This window comes from Carettochelys insculpta, chromosome 19, assembly GCF_033958435.1.
Source record: "Carettochelys insculpta isolate YL-2023 chromosome 19, ASM3395843v1, whole genome shotgun sequence".
Taxonomy (NCBI): Eukaryota; Metazoa; Chordata; order Testudines; family Carettochelyidae; genus Carettochelys; species Carettochelys insculpta.
In genome coordinates, this window is record NC_134155.1 from 3,866,295 (window position 1) to 3,880,707 (window position 14,413).

The 14,413-nt window shown below is 41.6% G+C and overlaps 1 protein-coding gene across 1 annotated transcript in view; it reads left to right on the forward strand.

Moving 5' to 3' along the window:
* Positions 1-14,413, forward strand: part of PIGL (phosphatidylinositol glycan anchor biosynthesis class L) — an 85,967-nt gene continuing 71,554 nt past the window's right edge. The window contains exons 1-2 of the mRNA XM_075013274.1: positions 1-253; positions 5,004-5,103. Coding sequence (XP_074869375.1) covers positions 1-253; positions 5,004-5,103 — 353 coding nt within the window. The remainder of the gene's footprint in view (positions 254-5,003; positions 5,104-14,413) is intronic.

Below are 14,413 nucleotides of genomic sequence, written 5' to 3' on the forward strand. Positions count from 1 at the left end.
ATGGTGCTGGCGCCGCTGGGTTCTCTCGTAGGGGCGCTGCTTGCGCTGCTGTGGCTGGGCTCGTGCTGGCTGCGACGACGTGCCGCGGGTTGGGCACACCGATCCCTGTGTGCGGTGGGACCCGCGCGGCCCTATGATGTGCGCGCCCTGGTGGTGACGGCGCACCCTGATGACGAAGCGATGTTCTTTGCTCCCACAATCCTCAGCCTGGTCAGGTTTCAGGCCCAGCTCTGGCTGCTGTGCGCCTCTGCAGGTGAGGACGAGGGAGTTTGGGGGTGAAGGGGAGAAAGAGTAACGTATATGTTGGGGAGGTACCTCTAGCCAACAGCGACCTTATGAGGGAAGTATCAGCACACTGCCCCCCGTGATACCTCGTGATGTGACATCATCATGCCACAATGTCATTCCCTGTGTATGGCCACATCAGCCAATCAGGCTTTTGCGATGCAGCCAGCAGCATCATGACGGCATCACCCCACTTCATGATAGTATGATGTAACTGTTGCATCATAGCCAGGGTTGCCAGTTTGGGTTGGACATATTTCTTAAAGTTTCATACCAGGATATAATATCTAATTAAAAATCAATCTGCAGTTCCTGGAGCCTCCTGTACTATTCTGGGAGGCTGGCAACCCTAGTTTGCCACTTCATGACTTCAGTACACTGCAACATCACACTGTTACAACTTCACAATGTTGTGTGCGGTTAGGTAGTATATGGGCATTGCATTGTGAAGTCATTGCCCCATCGTAATATGTTATAGCATGGCTTGCAGAATATCAGCACAAAACACAACATTGCATCCTTGTGCTTGACGCAATATGATAGTTTTGTATTAAAACATCAGCATTGTGTTCAGTTTATAGTGCACCAGTCTAACTGACCCTTCAGACTACTTTTGCAGGACTGTAGTTTGACATCACCCTTACTTGAAAGCAGTCTAGAACACGTTTCATTTACGGTAAAGTGGGTGGTGGTATCTCTCAGGGGACGGTTGAAAGGCTAATTATTAAATTTGTGTGAGGGGGCAACATCCAGAGGACCATTCCCCAAATCTTGTGCTTAGGTACTGTGACAGATATCAGTGGTTAGGAATCATTGCTCAGAAATATTATAAAACTGTATCTGATATAGCAAATTCTATGCCACTTATACCTCCCAAAACACTCTACAATTAAACAAACAGTGGAAAGAAATGAAAAGAAAAACATTTAGTTGTTTTAAGCACAAAATATGACTGTTTATAAAATGTTATGGTGTATGCGTAGCTACACACACACACAAAACAGGGTTCCTGCCCCAAGGAACTTATAATGTAAATTAACAATCCAGTATCTTTTTGTCATGAATTTCCTTATTAGAAATTATATAGCATCAAACACACATCTGAATAATTTTTTGATGAGAGATGGGGCCCTCTGTATGTTTCAAGGCTCCAGGTAGCTTACTCTTAATTGTTCTGTTCCCAGTTTTCAGTGCTTCATGTCATAACAACCTCTCTGGGTGAGAAGACCTGGCCAGAGTATTTGGAGTCAGTTGGTGTTACTTTTAAAGTTTATCACCCATCCAGAGCTGAATGTGAAGCTTTTAGTGTGTTGCTTGCTGGTTCCAATCATGACACACCAAAATTGGACCTCATATTACTTTCTCACAGCTGTACAGAGAGGTTTGCAGTGCACAATGCGCGAAGCTATTTCAATTTAGAGCATTTCTTATGTACAGGTATACCCCGTCATTACAGTACATGCCTTTTTCAAAAAAGTAAATCTTTTTTATCAATTTCTTTACAATTATTGGCAATAGTCTTGTTACACAGATTTCAAACCTATTAAATAGTATCTTTTGTGCTACTTCAGATTGATCACTCATGTGTTTTGTAAGGGATCTGCCCTTGGAAGGGGGTGGACTCAAAGATCTTTTTAATTTCTTCTTAGGATTCTGTGATTCAGATGGTTAGTCTTTCATTTGTGTGATTAGACTGGTTAGATACCGAGTGTTAAGGTTCCCATTATTTTCTTTGGTGAAATTTTAAAGAGGAACAAAATGGCTACTAGGAAAACATCACATTTGCAATTTTCAGATCACAACCAAAAATACCACTTGAATGCACCAGAATTAGAGCATAGTGAGCAAATTGTTGTCTGCCACATAGTCCAGGATGAATAATTGGTGGCAATAACATCATAATAGCTGTCTTTAATAGCTGCTTCCCTGTTGTAAGAGCTCTCGGGATGAGGTTCAGGAACACTAGCCACTCAGTGTTTTTCAGTAGCAATGGCTGCTCAGTAATGCTTTTTTGCATTTATATAATGCCACTCACCCTAATGTAGTTCACAAATTGTGAGTAATATTATGTTCTCAGCATTGTATGAATCTCATTCCACAACATCACTGAAAGTTGTGTGTGTTTAATCCAAAGACAGAAATTGGCTCTGTATACATAAATTGTCACTGAAGTGAAGCCACCTCTGCAGCGGAGGTCAGCAACCCATGAACACATGGCACATTGCATAACAGCAAAGTAATTTTTGGCTGAGGAAAAGCCTCATTCTTTCTTATAGTATCTTGGAATCATCAAGGTCCAAGAATAAGACACAGAGACTCTACATATAAAAGACACAGACACAACAAACTGTACAGAACTACTTTAGTCTACTGAAAGGGTGTAGGGTTGAGTTGATCCTGCTGGTATCTGAGCCTTTGGCTCCAGAAAAGCTGTGGCGTTCCAACCTGATGTTTAGCTCAGTAAGCCATACCTTCTGTGGATGCTCAGTATCAGAGTCTCCTGAAGACACACACTTCTGGGCTGCAGTAAATTTTATCGTGATAAGAAATTTTTTCCTTATGAGGTTAATGTTTCACTCTGTGAATCATATAAAGCCCATTTTGACAGTTTAGATTGCAGTACTTCACCAGCTGAGTGCTAGATTCTGATGACTCACCCCTGACTAATAAAAAGTTTAGGGTAATCCGGACTAGCTGATTACAAACTGGATTCACACATTGAAAATCTGCAATACCTTTTCATTTTATTGCTTGGAAATTACAATTGGTTGGCAATAGCCATGTTGCACAGGGCAACAGTCCTAAGGCCATTTGAGCTCTCACCTGCACTTTTCATGATTCATGTTAACAAACAGACCAGATAATATGGGGACAGGATGAGAAGAAAATAATTAAATCAAGAAGCAGCCTGTGTCCTAATTCAATGAATTCTGCTTCCCTGCTAGCCTTGGTCCCACTGTTTCTATTGTAAGGTTTCCAGAATGCTGTTTTCTAAATGTGGTTTTAGCATTTCTTAGCATTCCTTTCTTGGTTCTGTGAATGCTTTTCAATTGTGCTGTTAGCTCCTGCATGAACATTACTTAATACATTTGTTTAAGAAGCAGTGCAGACCTCTAAGGAATTAGTTTCTCATCACAGATATTGTGATAAGAAATCTCATACTTTTCTAATATATTTTGACAGTGTTTCATTATTGAAGTATTCTAGATTTATGTAAATATTCACATTTATGACAACACTGGAAACTTAAACCCTCTAATTGTTCAATTGTAAGCATTAAGGTGGCATGTTTGTTATACTCTGATCTACTAAAGTCTGAGGATCTAATCTTGTGCTGATGTACATTAATGTAGATCTGTTGAAGTCAGTGCAACTAGACTGATCTGAGGCAACAGAGAGTCTGAACTACCACTTCTAGGCTGCTTCTACACTTGTCCCCTCCTGTCTGACTAATTGGGAGTAAGGGAATGTCGAAATGGGGTGCTTATTTCAAAGCTGCTCCCATCTACGCTGCCAGTCTGCACTTCGAAATTCGTTTGGCAGCTATTAAGCTAACAAGGCACTGAATATGCATGTCAGCATCTCATTAGCCTGCTTCAAACTGCATCACTACCATGTCCCCTCTGACAGGAAGGGGCAAGTGTGGAAGCAGACCTAATAGTGAGGGGGGAGTTCAGATTTTAACATCAGTTGTATTGTAGACACCTGAAACTAAAAATCTCATTTAATGGAAGCCACCTAACTACTGTCAAATAATAACAGCCTTTGTTCCTCTTTCATTGGAAAGGTGATTTCCCCTATGTCTGTAAAAAGGTCTAGAGTACTAGATTTAACAGCATGAGACGTCAGCGGTATCCATACAGGTAACGTGAGAACACAGATGTTCATTTATGTACTTGATATAATTTTATTAGTTTACGAGGGTAGCACTCACTGCAACAAAATATTGAGGCCAGTAGCTTAACAGACATAAGAAAGGGCTTAGACAGTTATTGTATGGATAATAAGATTATTCACTGTAACACTACAAGAATAAAAATATAAGCGTGCTCTAAACTCTCATGTTTCAGGACACAAATCAGCCACTTATAAATGTGGGGGGGCTGGATTTCATAAGAATAGATTATTTCATAATGATCCATTATGGTTTTCTTGCATCTTCTGCTGAAGCACCTGATACTGGAGTTGATGGGGCTATTGACTGGATTTTGGTGGCGAATTCCTGTGTTCCAGCCAAGAGAACTCATTAATTGTAAAGAGCCAAACTCTGCTCTCCGGGATGCATGTGCAACTCCATTTGAAGTCAAAGCAAGAGGGTGGGTGTATTTGGTCTTGAAAATTTACACTGGGCCAAAGGGTTTTTCCTGAGTATAAGTCAGGGGTGAACAAATCATGGCTCATGAGCCACTTGTGGCTCTTTTACCCTTAAAGTGTGAGTTTTAAGCCTTCTCAACCCCACCCCCATCTCCATCTACCAGACTGCATGCAGAAGAGAGTTTGTAACTTCTGCCTTGTAATGGAGTGTAGATTATAGCATTTGATCTACGCATTGTACCTGTTCCTCAATGGGGAACCCTAATGCTAAGTATTTTGAGCTCTTACATGTGGTATCTCCATTTGGTTGATGCCTTGAGGATTTAAGTTTTGTAAGAGGGAAATGTTTGCTCCATGATAAATTTAACTAAGGTAGATGGTGTTGCTGTATTTTTTATTCTCAGGAAATTATTACAATCAAGGTGAGATTCGTAAGAATGAACTTGTACAGAGTTGTGCTGTTTTGGGGATCCCTCCATCCAACGTAACAGTTATTGACCACAGGTAACCATTTTGTACTCATAACAGACTCCAGTTATCTGTAAACAGGAAATATCAGGTAATGCACCTGAACTTGGAAATTTAGTGAAAGATTAGCTAGTGTCCCATGTTGTGACCTTCATTATCTGTCAAATGGAAGTACAGTGAAACATTTGTTACCATTTTAGTACTGTGTAAGGAAATCTAGAACATTTGGACATGAATGCCAATATAGCTTGATGTTCAGATCATGTCAGTTAAGGACTGTCAACCAAGCAACCAAAAACATGACAAGTTTCTATGCTAGTTTGTTTCTAGATCCGTGAGTCTAGGCAGTTTGGCTACATATTTTTCCCCTTGAATTACACTACTCAGACTATTTTAGATGACCCCTCACACCAAGCAATCTGTGAGCAACTCTGCACTAGAAATACGACTGTGTCAGGGGACTAGATACAGCATTAAGATACAGCTGTTCTCTGCCTTGATTACAATGTAATTAGAACTAGTAGTGTAAATAGACCTTTAACTCATCTCCATTATCAAGCTAAAGTTAAAATCAGTCTAGGACTTGGAGTTGTGTTGTGACAGGGCCTCTGGAGATTTATGGCATCTATAATTCTTTAAAAGAATTCCTATCTATGCCGTTCAAATGAACCTTGGTGGCAAAAACTGCGATTAAACAGAATTTGTGTTACCACAATTTCATCCATAGTATGGGCAGGACACTAGAGAATGTTTGTGCTGACAAACATGGGCTAACTTCTCAGCTGATGTATACTGCTGAGACTTCATTGATTTAATTTACTCTTAAGGTGGTTTACAACAGTCGAGCACAGCTATCCCCACATTGTAGCATCATGTTCTAATGTGGTTTGATCTTGTCTATGTATCTGAAACCAAGCTGTAGAGACTGGGCTATAGCAGCATCCCTTAATGTATTTATTATGATTTGTGGTATTAAAATCAGAACATCATCTTCTGATAACATAATACCCTGACACTATGGATTAGATGTCTGCACAAGATCCTTAGGTCATATGTGCACTTGCAGCTGCTGTCAGAGCATGCATGTAGGCACAATATGCCAATGAGAGCTATCTCCCAGTGATATAATAAAAGCAGCTCAACAAGCAGTGGTAGCTGTGTCCATGGGGTAAGTGTTTCTGTCCAACATAGTGCTCTGCAATGAGCACTTCGTTGGCGAAACTTACGTTGCTCAGAGGGATTCTTTGTTCACACCCCTGAGTGACAAAAGTTTGGCCAGCAGAAGTGCTAGTGTAGATATGGCCTTATTCTGTTTAGTACTGTGTGGACATGAGAGTAGATTGTGAAACTCACTGTATTGTATGATTACTTTCAAAACGTTCTTCTGGACAGGCAGTAGAACCTGTTGAATGATCTCTCTTGATTTTTAGTAAGGCTTTTGACACAGTCCCACGTGACAGTCTCATAAGCAAACTCGGGTAATGCAATATAAATGAACTTGATGTAAGGTGGCTGCACAATGGGTTGAAACACCATACTTAGAGTAAAATTTACTGTCAGGCTGGGAGGGCGAATCTAATGGAGTCCCACAGGAGTCAGTCCTGGGTCTGGTACTACTCAATATTTTAATAACTGGGATAATTATGCAGCGAGTATTGCTTATATAATTTGTAGATAACACCAAGTTGAGAGGGAGATAGCAAGCACTTTGGGAGAGAGGATTAAAATAAAAAATAATCTTGATAAATTGGAGAATTGGTCTGAATTCAACAAGGTGAACGTCAATAAAGATAACTTCAAAGTACTACACTTAATGTGCAATTATAAAACTGGGAATAACTGGCACTGTGATAGTACTGCTGAAGAGGGTCTGGGGAGTCTGGTGGACAACAAATTGAATAGGAGTTAACCATGTGTTGCAGTTGCAAAAAAAGCTAATATAGTTCTCGGTTGTATTAACAGTGGGGATGTAAGAGTTTAACGAGTTAACCAATATGCATGATGCTTATCGGGTTTTGTTAATGGTTAAACTCTACCCAGGGTCCTGGCTGTCACCCTGCACCCAGTGTCTCAGCAGCCATCCTGTGCCTGGCATCTCAGCTGCACTCCACATGCCTCGGGTCCCTTCAGGCTTAACTGCCATTCAGGACTTTGCTGCTGCTGTTCTTGGAACTCTGCTGCCACCTGACATCCCAGTGCACTGGCCATCGCAGCTGCTGCCTGTCATCCTGGTGCTCCAGGGTCCCTCGAGATTGCTGTCCCAAAGCCCAGCATCCGTCCTGGTAGCCAGTATGTTTGACACGGGGCTAGCAGCTGGGATGCTGAGCATTCTGGGATCCTTGGGAGCAGGTGGCCAAGATACCCAGATGTGGGGGGAGCAGCAGAGCCCCACATAAAATGTGCAACATCCCCATACCATTAGTTCCTCAGGAAAGTGTTTAAGCATGTAATCAATAGAATTTTAATCGTTTACCTGATTATTGTTTCTACATGTTATTTACACCCTTAATTAAAGTATGCAAGTCATGGGAGATAATTATCCCACTCTACTGCACGCTGATAAGACCTCAGCTGGAGTATTCTGTCCAGGTCTGGCCCTTCACCGTAAGAAAGCTTAGGGCAAATTGGAGAGTATTCAGAAGAGAGCAGCATAATGGTAAAAGGCTTAGAAAACCTGGGCCTGTTTAGTCTTGAGAAAAGAAGATTTGGGTGGGAGGGGAGGAACAGGACAGCTTGATAAAAGTCTTCAAATATGGAATGGGCTGTTATAAAGAGGAAGGAGATCAATTGTTCTTCATGTTTGCTGAAGATTGGAGATATAGTTACTTTCAGAAAGGGAGACTTAGTCTAGATATTAGGAAGAACTTCTAACAATAAAGGTTATGAAGCTCTGGAACCAATTTCCAAGGGAGGTTGTGGAGTTCCCCTCACTATGACGTTTTTAAGTGGAGGTTGTACAAGGACCTGTCAGGGATAGTCAAGGTTTACTTGGTCCTGCTGCAGCGCATTGTATTGGACTAGATATCCTCCCTAAATCCTTTCCAGTTTCGCATTTCTGTTGTTTTTTGTTTTCTCTAGAGTTAAGTCTCCAGAGTCAGCAGTCCAGGGTTTTTCCTGAATTCCCTGGCCTTTGAGGATTTAAGTCTAACTTTCAGTTTTAGTTCGGCAGAGTTTTTTGGGTCAGATGAGATAAGTATCTCTCGGGAGTTCCCCTTTTGCGTGAATGAAGGGCCTGCTCCCCTTCCCTTCTGTTGATCTGATTTTGAGTTACTCTGTTTAGCAGTACTTCTGTATTGCAACAGTCTGTACTGTGGAGGAAACGGCAAGTCACTGTGGTTGGCAAAGTATGAAGGAACAGACAATATCCTGTAATTGAAGCAAGTGTCTCTTGAACTTACAAAAAGGATGCTCAAAATGCAGAAGTGGCAGTCCAGCTGGCCTGGTGCCCTTTCCAGTGCAATGTACAATTGGTTTGTATGTGATGCAAGCTTCCTGACCCTGCACATGCATTGTCAGCAATATATACAACCCAGACATTGTTTTATACAAGCAATACCTTGGTTTCCTTAGTAAACAAAATATAGACCTATGCTGGCCTCACACAGAGATACTGCAGCAGCTGCTGCACCTTCTAAGGACTGTCCTCCTCTTCCTCATTAAGGACAAGCCCTGACCACTTGTGAGGATCTTGTCATGGCTACAGGACGGTCACACCTGCACCCCCCACCCCTCAGGTCCGCAGGCGGATCTGGAGGCACCTACCTATATTTATATCAAGAAGAACCTTGATAACCACTCCCTGTTACAATGTAAGTTAAAATGAGTGATGTGTGATTTTCACAGTGGAGACCTTTTCTGAAAGGCACGGAGGAAGATATTAACTTGAATGTGTGGTAAAAAGTTAGGATCTTGTCTGTAAAGACCAAACTTCATCATCAGGTACGCACAAATAGCATCACTTTTTGCCAATAAGGTAAAGGGCCAGTTTGTGAAGTTTCTGCTAAATTCTTACAGGATATCAGATCCCTTTTTATGAGCTAAATGCTGAGTGCTCCTGAGCACCTGTAACTCACATTGAGTTAGAAACTTAGTGAGGACTGAGTTTAGGGCTTGAGGATTCTGTTTTGAATACTGCTGGTACACAAGCACATCAGAGTTCCCTAGTACACTGAGTTTAGTTCCAAGCTATGTATTCCCCATTTCTCTGAAACAAAGTGGTTAGAGGAGCAGGACTGTTCTTTAGACAGTTTATGATTTATAGGGAAGCTGTACTGTCTTGCTGTTAGAATGGGGCGCTGAGAATACGGACTTCTGTGTCTTATTCCAGTTGCTCTGCCAATAATGATTCACTGTGTGAGGTTGGGCAAACTAATAGCCTTCCCATGCCTCAGTTTCCAGTTCTCTAAAACAGGGGTTATAGTTAAAGTATTTACCAGTTTGGTCTGAGACAAGTCTTAATGAATTAATCTATTCAGTTCTTCGTGAGCCTCTGATAGAAGTCTCTGTAGCAGTATAAAGCATTATTTGTTATTGTTTCTGTCACTATTGCCATTAAGTTCCTAGAAATTCAATAGCTACAAAGCAGGTGAAATTTTTTTCAAAGTTGCTCCTCTTTGTCAGTTTGTCAATGGGTAAATTCTGAGCCCTTCTGTATTTTGTATTTTCTTCATAATTCTGCAGAATTGTGAAGAGCTCGTGCTTGACTCCAGGACCAGGGCAGACATACTGGCCAATGTGTATTCCTTACATGCATGCTTTATGTTACCCAACCTGCAAACTAGTATTTTGGAAAGGAAAACACAAAGGACTGTGAGTCCTGGATCTGCTCCAGCCATTGTAGCATGGAGCTGAGTCATGCTACTTCCTCTTTCCTTTCATAATCTCAAATTGAGTTAGTAGCGTTTTCAATATACAAAAGGAAAGCCTATTTGAAGTGTAAAGTTGATTGACATACTCAGTGCTGGAGTTGCATACAAAACCATACGCGACGCTATGTTTTTGGATACTCACAAAAAAACCTACTCATTACTCAAACGGGCCCAACTTTTCATTAGGGAACTCTTTGATATTAAGGAGTCCTTTAAAGTAGCCCCAGGATTAAGGACAGTGTTTGTCTCACGTTTTAAAAACATCTCTGTTATGCAACTGCTTTTTGGATGGGCACTTAAGGCAAATACAGTATATAATTCCTTAGTTAAAAATAGCCTAAATCCAGTGTACAAATAGTGATTCTAATTGTAGGCCACATTGCGACATAAAGGGTCTCCTTGCTGGGGAATCACGTTTATGTAGCAGCATGCCCAGGAGAGGGAATGGCCAACAGACTGCCTGTTCAAGATAAGCCATCATTGGGGCTGTTAATTATGTCAGGGTTACCTAGATCAGATTTTCATTGACTTGACAAACGCATTTGACATGGTCAACAGAAATGGGCTCTGGAAAGTGCTTGGGCAAATTGGCTGTCCTGAAAAATTTATCAACTTTGTTCAGTCTTTTCATGATGACATGCTTGGTCACATCCTTAACAATGGAGAGACATCAGCACCTTTTGAAATATTGAACAGTATAAAGTTTTTTAAGGGCTGCGCGTTGGGCATACCTATTCAGTTATGAACAGACACCAGTATTTTAGATTGTCAGAAGCCTCAGATTTGCACTAAAGTGGTTAGTACAACTATCTGTGACCTTCTGATTGCTGATGACTGTGCATTGTTGGCTCATACAGTGAAGGATGAACAGGAGCTTTTTGATCGCTTTGTTACTTCTGCTAACCACTTTGAACTCACAGTGAGCCTCAAGAAGATAAGTTATGCCTCAGCCTGTTTGGAAAGAGCTCAGCATTCCAGTGATTATTGCTGCTGGTACAGTCCTTAAGATTGTTGACAAATTCTGCTACCAATGAAGTATAGGAGGGAGAGAGCTCAATGGTTTGAGTGTTGGCCTGCTAAACCCAAGGTTGTGAGTTCAGTCCTTGAGGAGGGGCATTGAGGGAGCTGGGACAAATAGATTTAAAAAAAAACCTGTCAGGGATGGTGATAGGCCCTGCTGTGAGTGCAGGGATTGGACTCACTGACCTCTGAGGGTCCTTTCCAGTTCTATGAGATAGGTATATCTCTATTTATTTACTGTCCTCTAGTATGAACGTGGATCATGATGTATCTGCTCAAATAGCTAAAGCCTTTGGAAGATGACCAAACACCTATGGAGTGACCCTGGTATTTAACTCCATACCAAGGTAGCAGTTTATCAATCAGTTGTCCTGAACTTCCTGCTGTATGGCTTGAAGTCATGAAAAATATGTCACTGCCATGTTTTTAAACTCAGTAGTTCCATATGTGCTGTCTGAGGAAGTTTGCTCATGTGAATCGGTGGGACAAAATTCCTAACTCGGAGGTTCATAAGTTGTGTGGTGTCAAGGGCGTGGAAGCAATGCTTATGAACAAACAGTTTGGCTGGATTGGTCATGTGATGAGGATGGATGATACATGGATACTAAAAATGGTCTTTTATGGTCAGCTTGCTCATGGAAAGTTCTCTGTTGGTGGTCGGTATAAGTGCTATAAAGACATTTTAAAGGTCAACATGAAGTCATGCAGTGTATCTCCCAATGATCTGGAAACTCTAGTTCAGGACAGACTGTCCTGGCAGCAAACCACCATACAAGCTCTTAATTGCTTTGAGAGTCAGCATATCCAGGCACTACAGGAGAAGCGTAGGTTCCGAAAAGAATGTACAAAGCCAACGGTTGGCAGTTTTTTAATCTGACATCTGTAATTGGCTCTGCAATCAAGGATTAGTTTAGTTGTCCACCAACAGTGTCATAGAATATGAGATCCATCGATCAACAGCTCACTCCAAAAAGACACTACAGGAGTAAGTCAACCTAAGATACACAACTCCAGCTATGAGCATAGCGTAGGTGTAGTCAACATGCATTAGGTTGAATTTCTGTGGTGTCCTGACTGCAGGACGTCAACAGGGGAAACTGTCCTGTCGACTTCCCTTATTTCTCGGGACCCAGTTGAGTATCGGGGTTGATGGGAGCATCATCAGCGATTGATTTAGAAGATCCTTATTAGACTTGTTAAATCAAATCCTGGGAGGTCAATCTCCAGGTAAGTGAAGACAAGCCCTCTGTTGTGCTGGATAGTGCAGGCCAGGCAGAGAATTCAGAGAGGCAGATCTTCAGTGATTGTAAATTTTCCTAACTCCAACAATTTTCACCAGCTGAGAATCAGCCTTAGATGGCATAAAGATGGCTTAAAGCTGTCTTTGCCCCATATCTGAATCAAACTTCACTTCCTGAGCTGCACAAGGCTTAGACTATAGGAAGTCACTATCTTGAAATAACTTTGCTAGCGTCTACACAATGCAACCACTGTTTCGAAATAATTTCTAAACAGCGGTTGGCTTGTTTCGAAATAGGTAAAGAGCAGTAGTGCCTATTTCAAAATACGTGTCAGTGTGGTAGCCATGGTAGTCTGTATCCACAAAAACAAGAAGTCCTGTGGTACCTTATAGACTAACAGCTTTTTTGGAGCATCTGATGATGTGGGTCTTCGCCCACAAAAGCTTATGCTCTAATAAATATGTTGGTCCATAAGGTGCCACAGGACTTCTTGTTATTTTGAAATAGGGGCTGTTAAGACAGGGACTAGAGCCTAATTTGAAATTTAAAAACTCAAACTTGGAGCCCTTATTCCTCAAAAAAAACCCAAAAACTCTTTAAAGTGAACAAAGGGCAACTATAAATAACTCAATGTTTATGATTTTAAAGCTAGTCTCATGATTCTGAGAGCCTGACTCCTTAATTTTTTAACCCTTGAGTTTGACAGTGACTGTTCAGTGGCCTGTGTGAATGAATGTGTCAGACTAGTTCTCACTAAAATATGTGCACATCAGAGAACCTAGCACCACAGTGGGTCCTTTTTCTGGTTATTGAGGCAGACCCAGTAAAGTTTAAAGGATCAGTGAAGATGGACTTGACCCTGGCTCTTTCAAGGCCAAGTTCAGTCACACAATCACTGAAATTTCTCCCCAGTATAGACCAGGATCAGTCTGAGATGTAGAAAGGTTTTTCAAAATAAAAATATGTTTTCAGGAGACACGGCAATGCTTTTGTGGTCTACCTCTTTTTTGGAATGGATAGAATAAAATGACTGCAGTAACAGTGGGAATAGAGAAACCTTTTGTGCAAAAATTCCTTGAGCAATCTTCCTTGTTCTATCACTGACTAGAGTGGCATCGCTCACCCCATCTATATGTGGTGTCTGTTATCCAGAGAGATGGAGGTGTTCTTCTTTCCAAAACCAGTTATCAGGTCACAAGCCATTACAGCAACGAAGGGTTCTGTGGCACCTTATAGACTAACAGAAAAGTTCTGAGCATGAGCTTTCGTGAGCACAGACTCACTTCATCAGATGCTGGTCTTGGAAATCTGCAGGGCCAGGTATAAATAAGCCAGAGCAAGGGTGGGGATAACAAGGTTAGCTCAGTCGGTAAGGGTGAGGCTTACTACCAGCAGTTGATCTGGAGGTGTGAACACCAAGGGAGGGGAGGCTGCTTTTGTATTTAGCCAGCCATTCGCAGTCTTTGTTTAAGCCAGAGCTGAGGGCATCAAATTTGCAGATGAATTGTAGCTCAGAAATTTCTCTTTGGAGTCTGGTCCTGAAGTTTTTTTTGCTGTAGGATAGCTACTTTTAACTCTGCTACTGTGTGGCCTGGGAGATTGAAGCCATTACAGAGGTCTCAGAAATGGGAGCATATCAGATACTAAATTATTCCTGGCAATGGGAGCCAGAACAGGCAACAGGATGGGAGAGAAAATTACAGGTCTGTTGACTGAGGTTATTTTGGTGTAGCAAGAAGCTTCCTTTGAGCACTTCCTGAGGATCCAGGTCTGTCAGGTGCTGAGCACCCTCTAATCCTGTTGAAGTCTGAGTGCAAATTTTGAGTGCTCAGTACCAGGCAAGAGATGCACAGTAGCTTGCAACATCATGTTCTTAGTTTACAGTATTAAGGTGTATCTTGTTAAGATAAAAAAGCAGTCAAGTATCACTTTAAAGACTAACAAAATAATTTATTAGGTGAGCTTTCGTGGGACAGACCCACTTCTTCAGACCATAGCCAGACCAGAACAGACTCAATATTTAAGGCACAGAGAACCAAAACAGTAATGAAGGTGCACAGATCAGAAGAAAAATGATCAAGGTGAGCAAATTAGAGAGTAGAGGGTGGAAGGGGGAGGCAGGGAGGTCGAGAATTAGATTAAGCTAAGTATGCAAACGAGCTCCTATAGTGACTCAGAAAATTCCCATCCCGGTTCAAACCACATGTTAATGTGTTG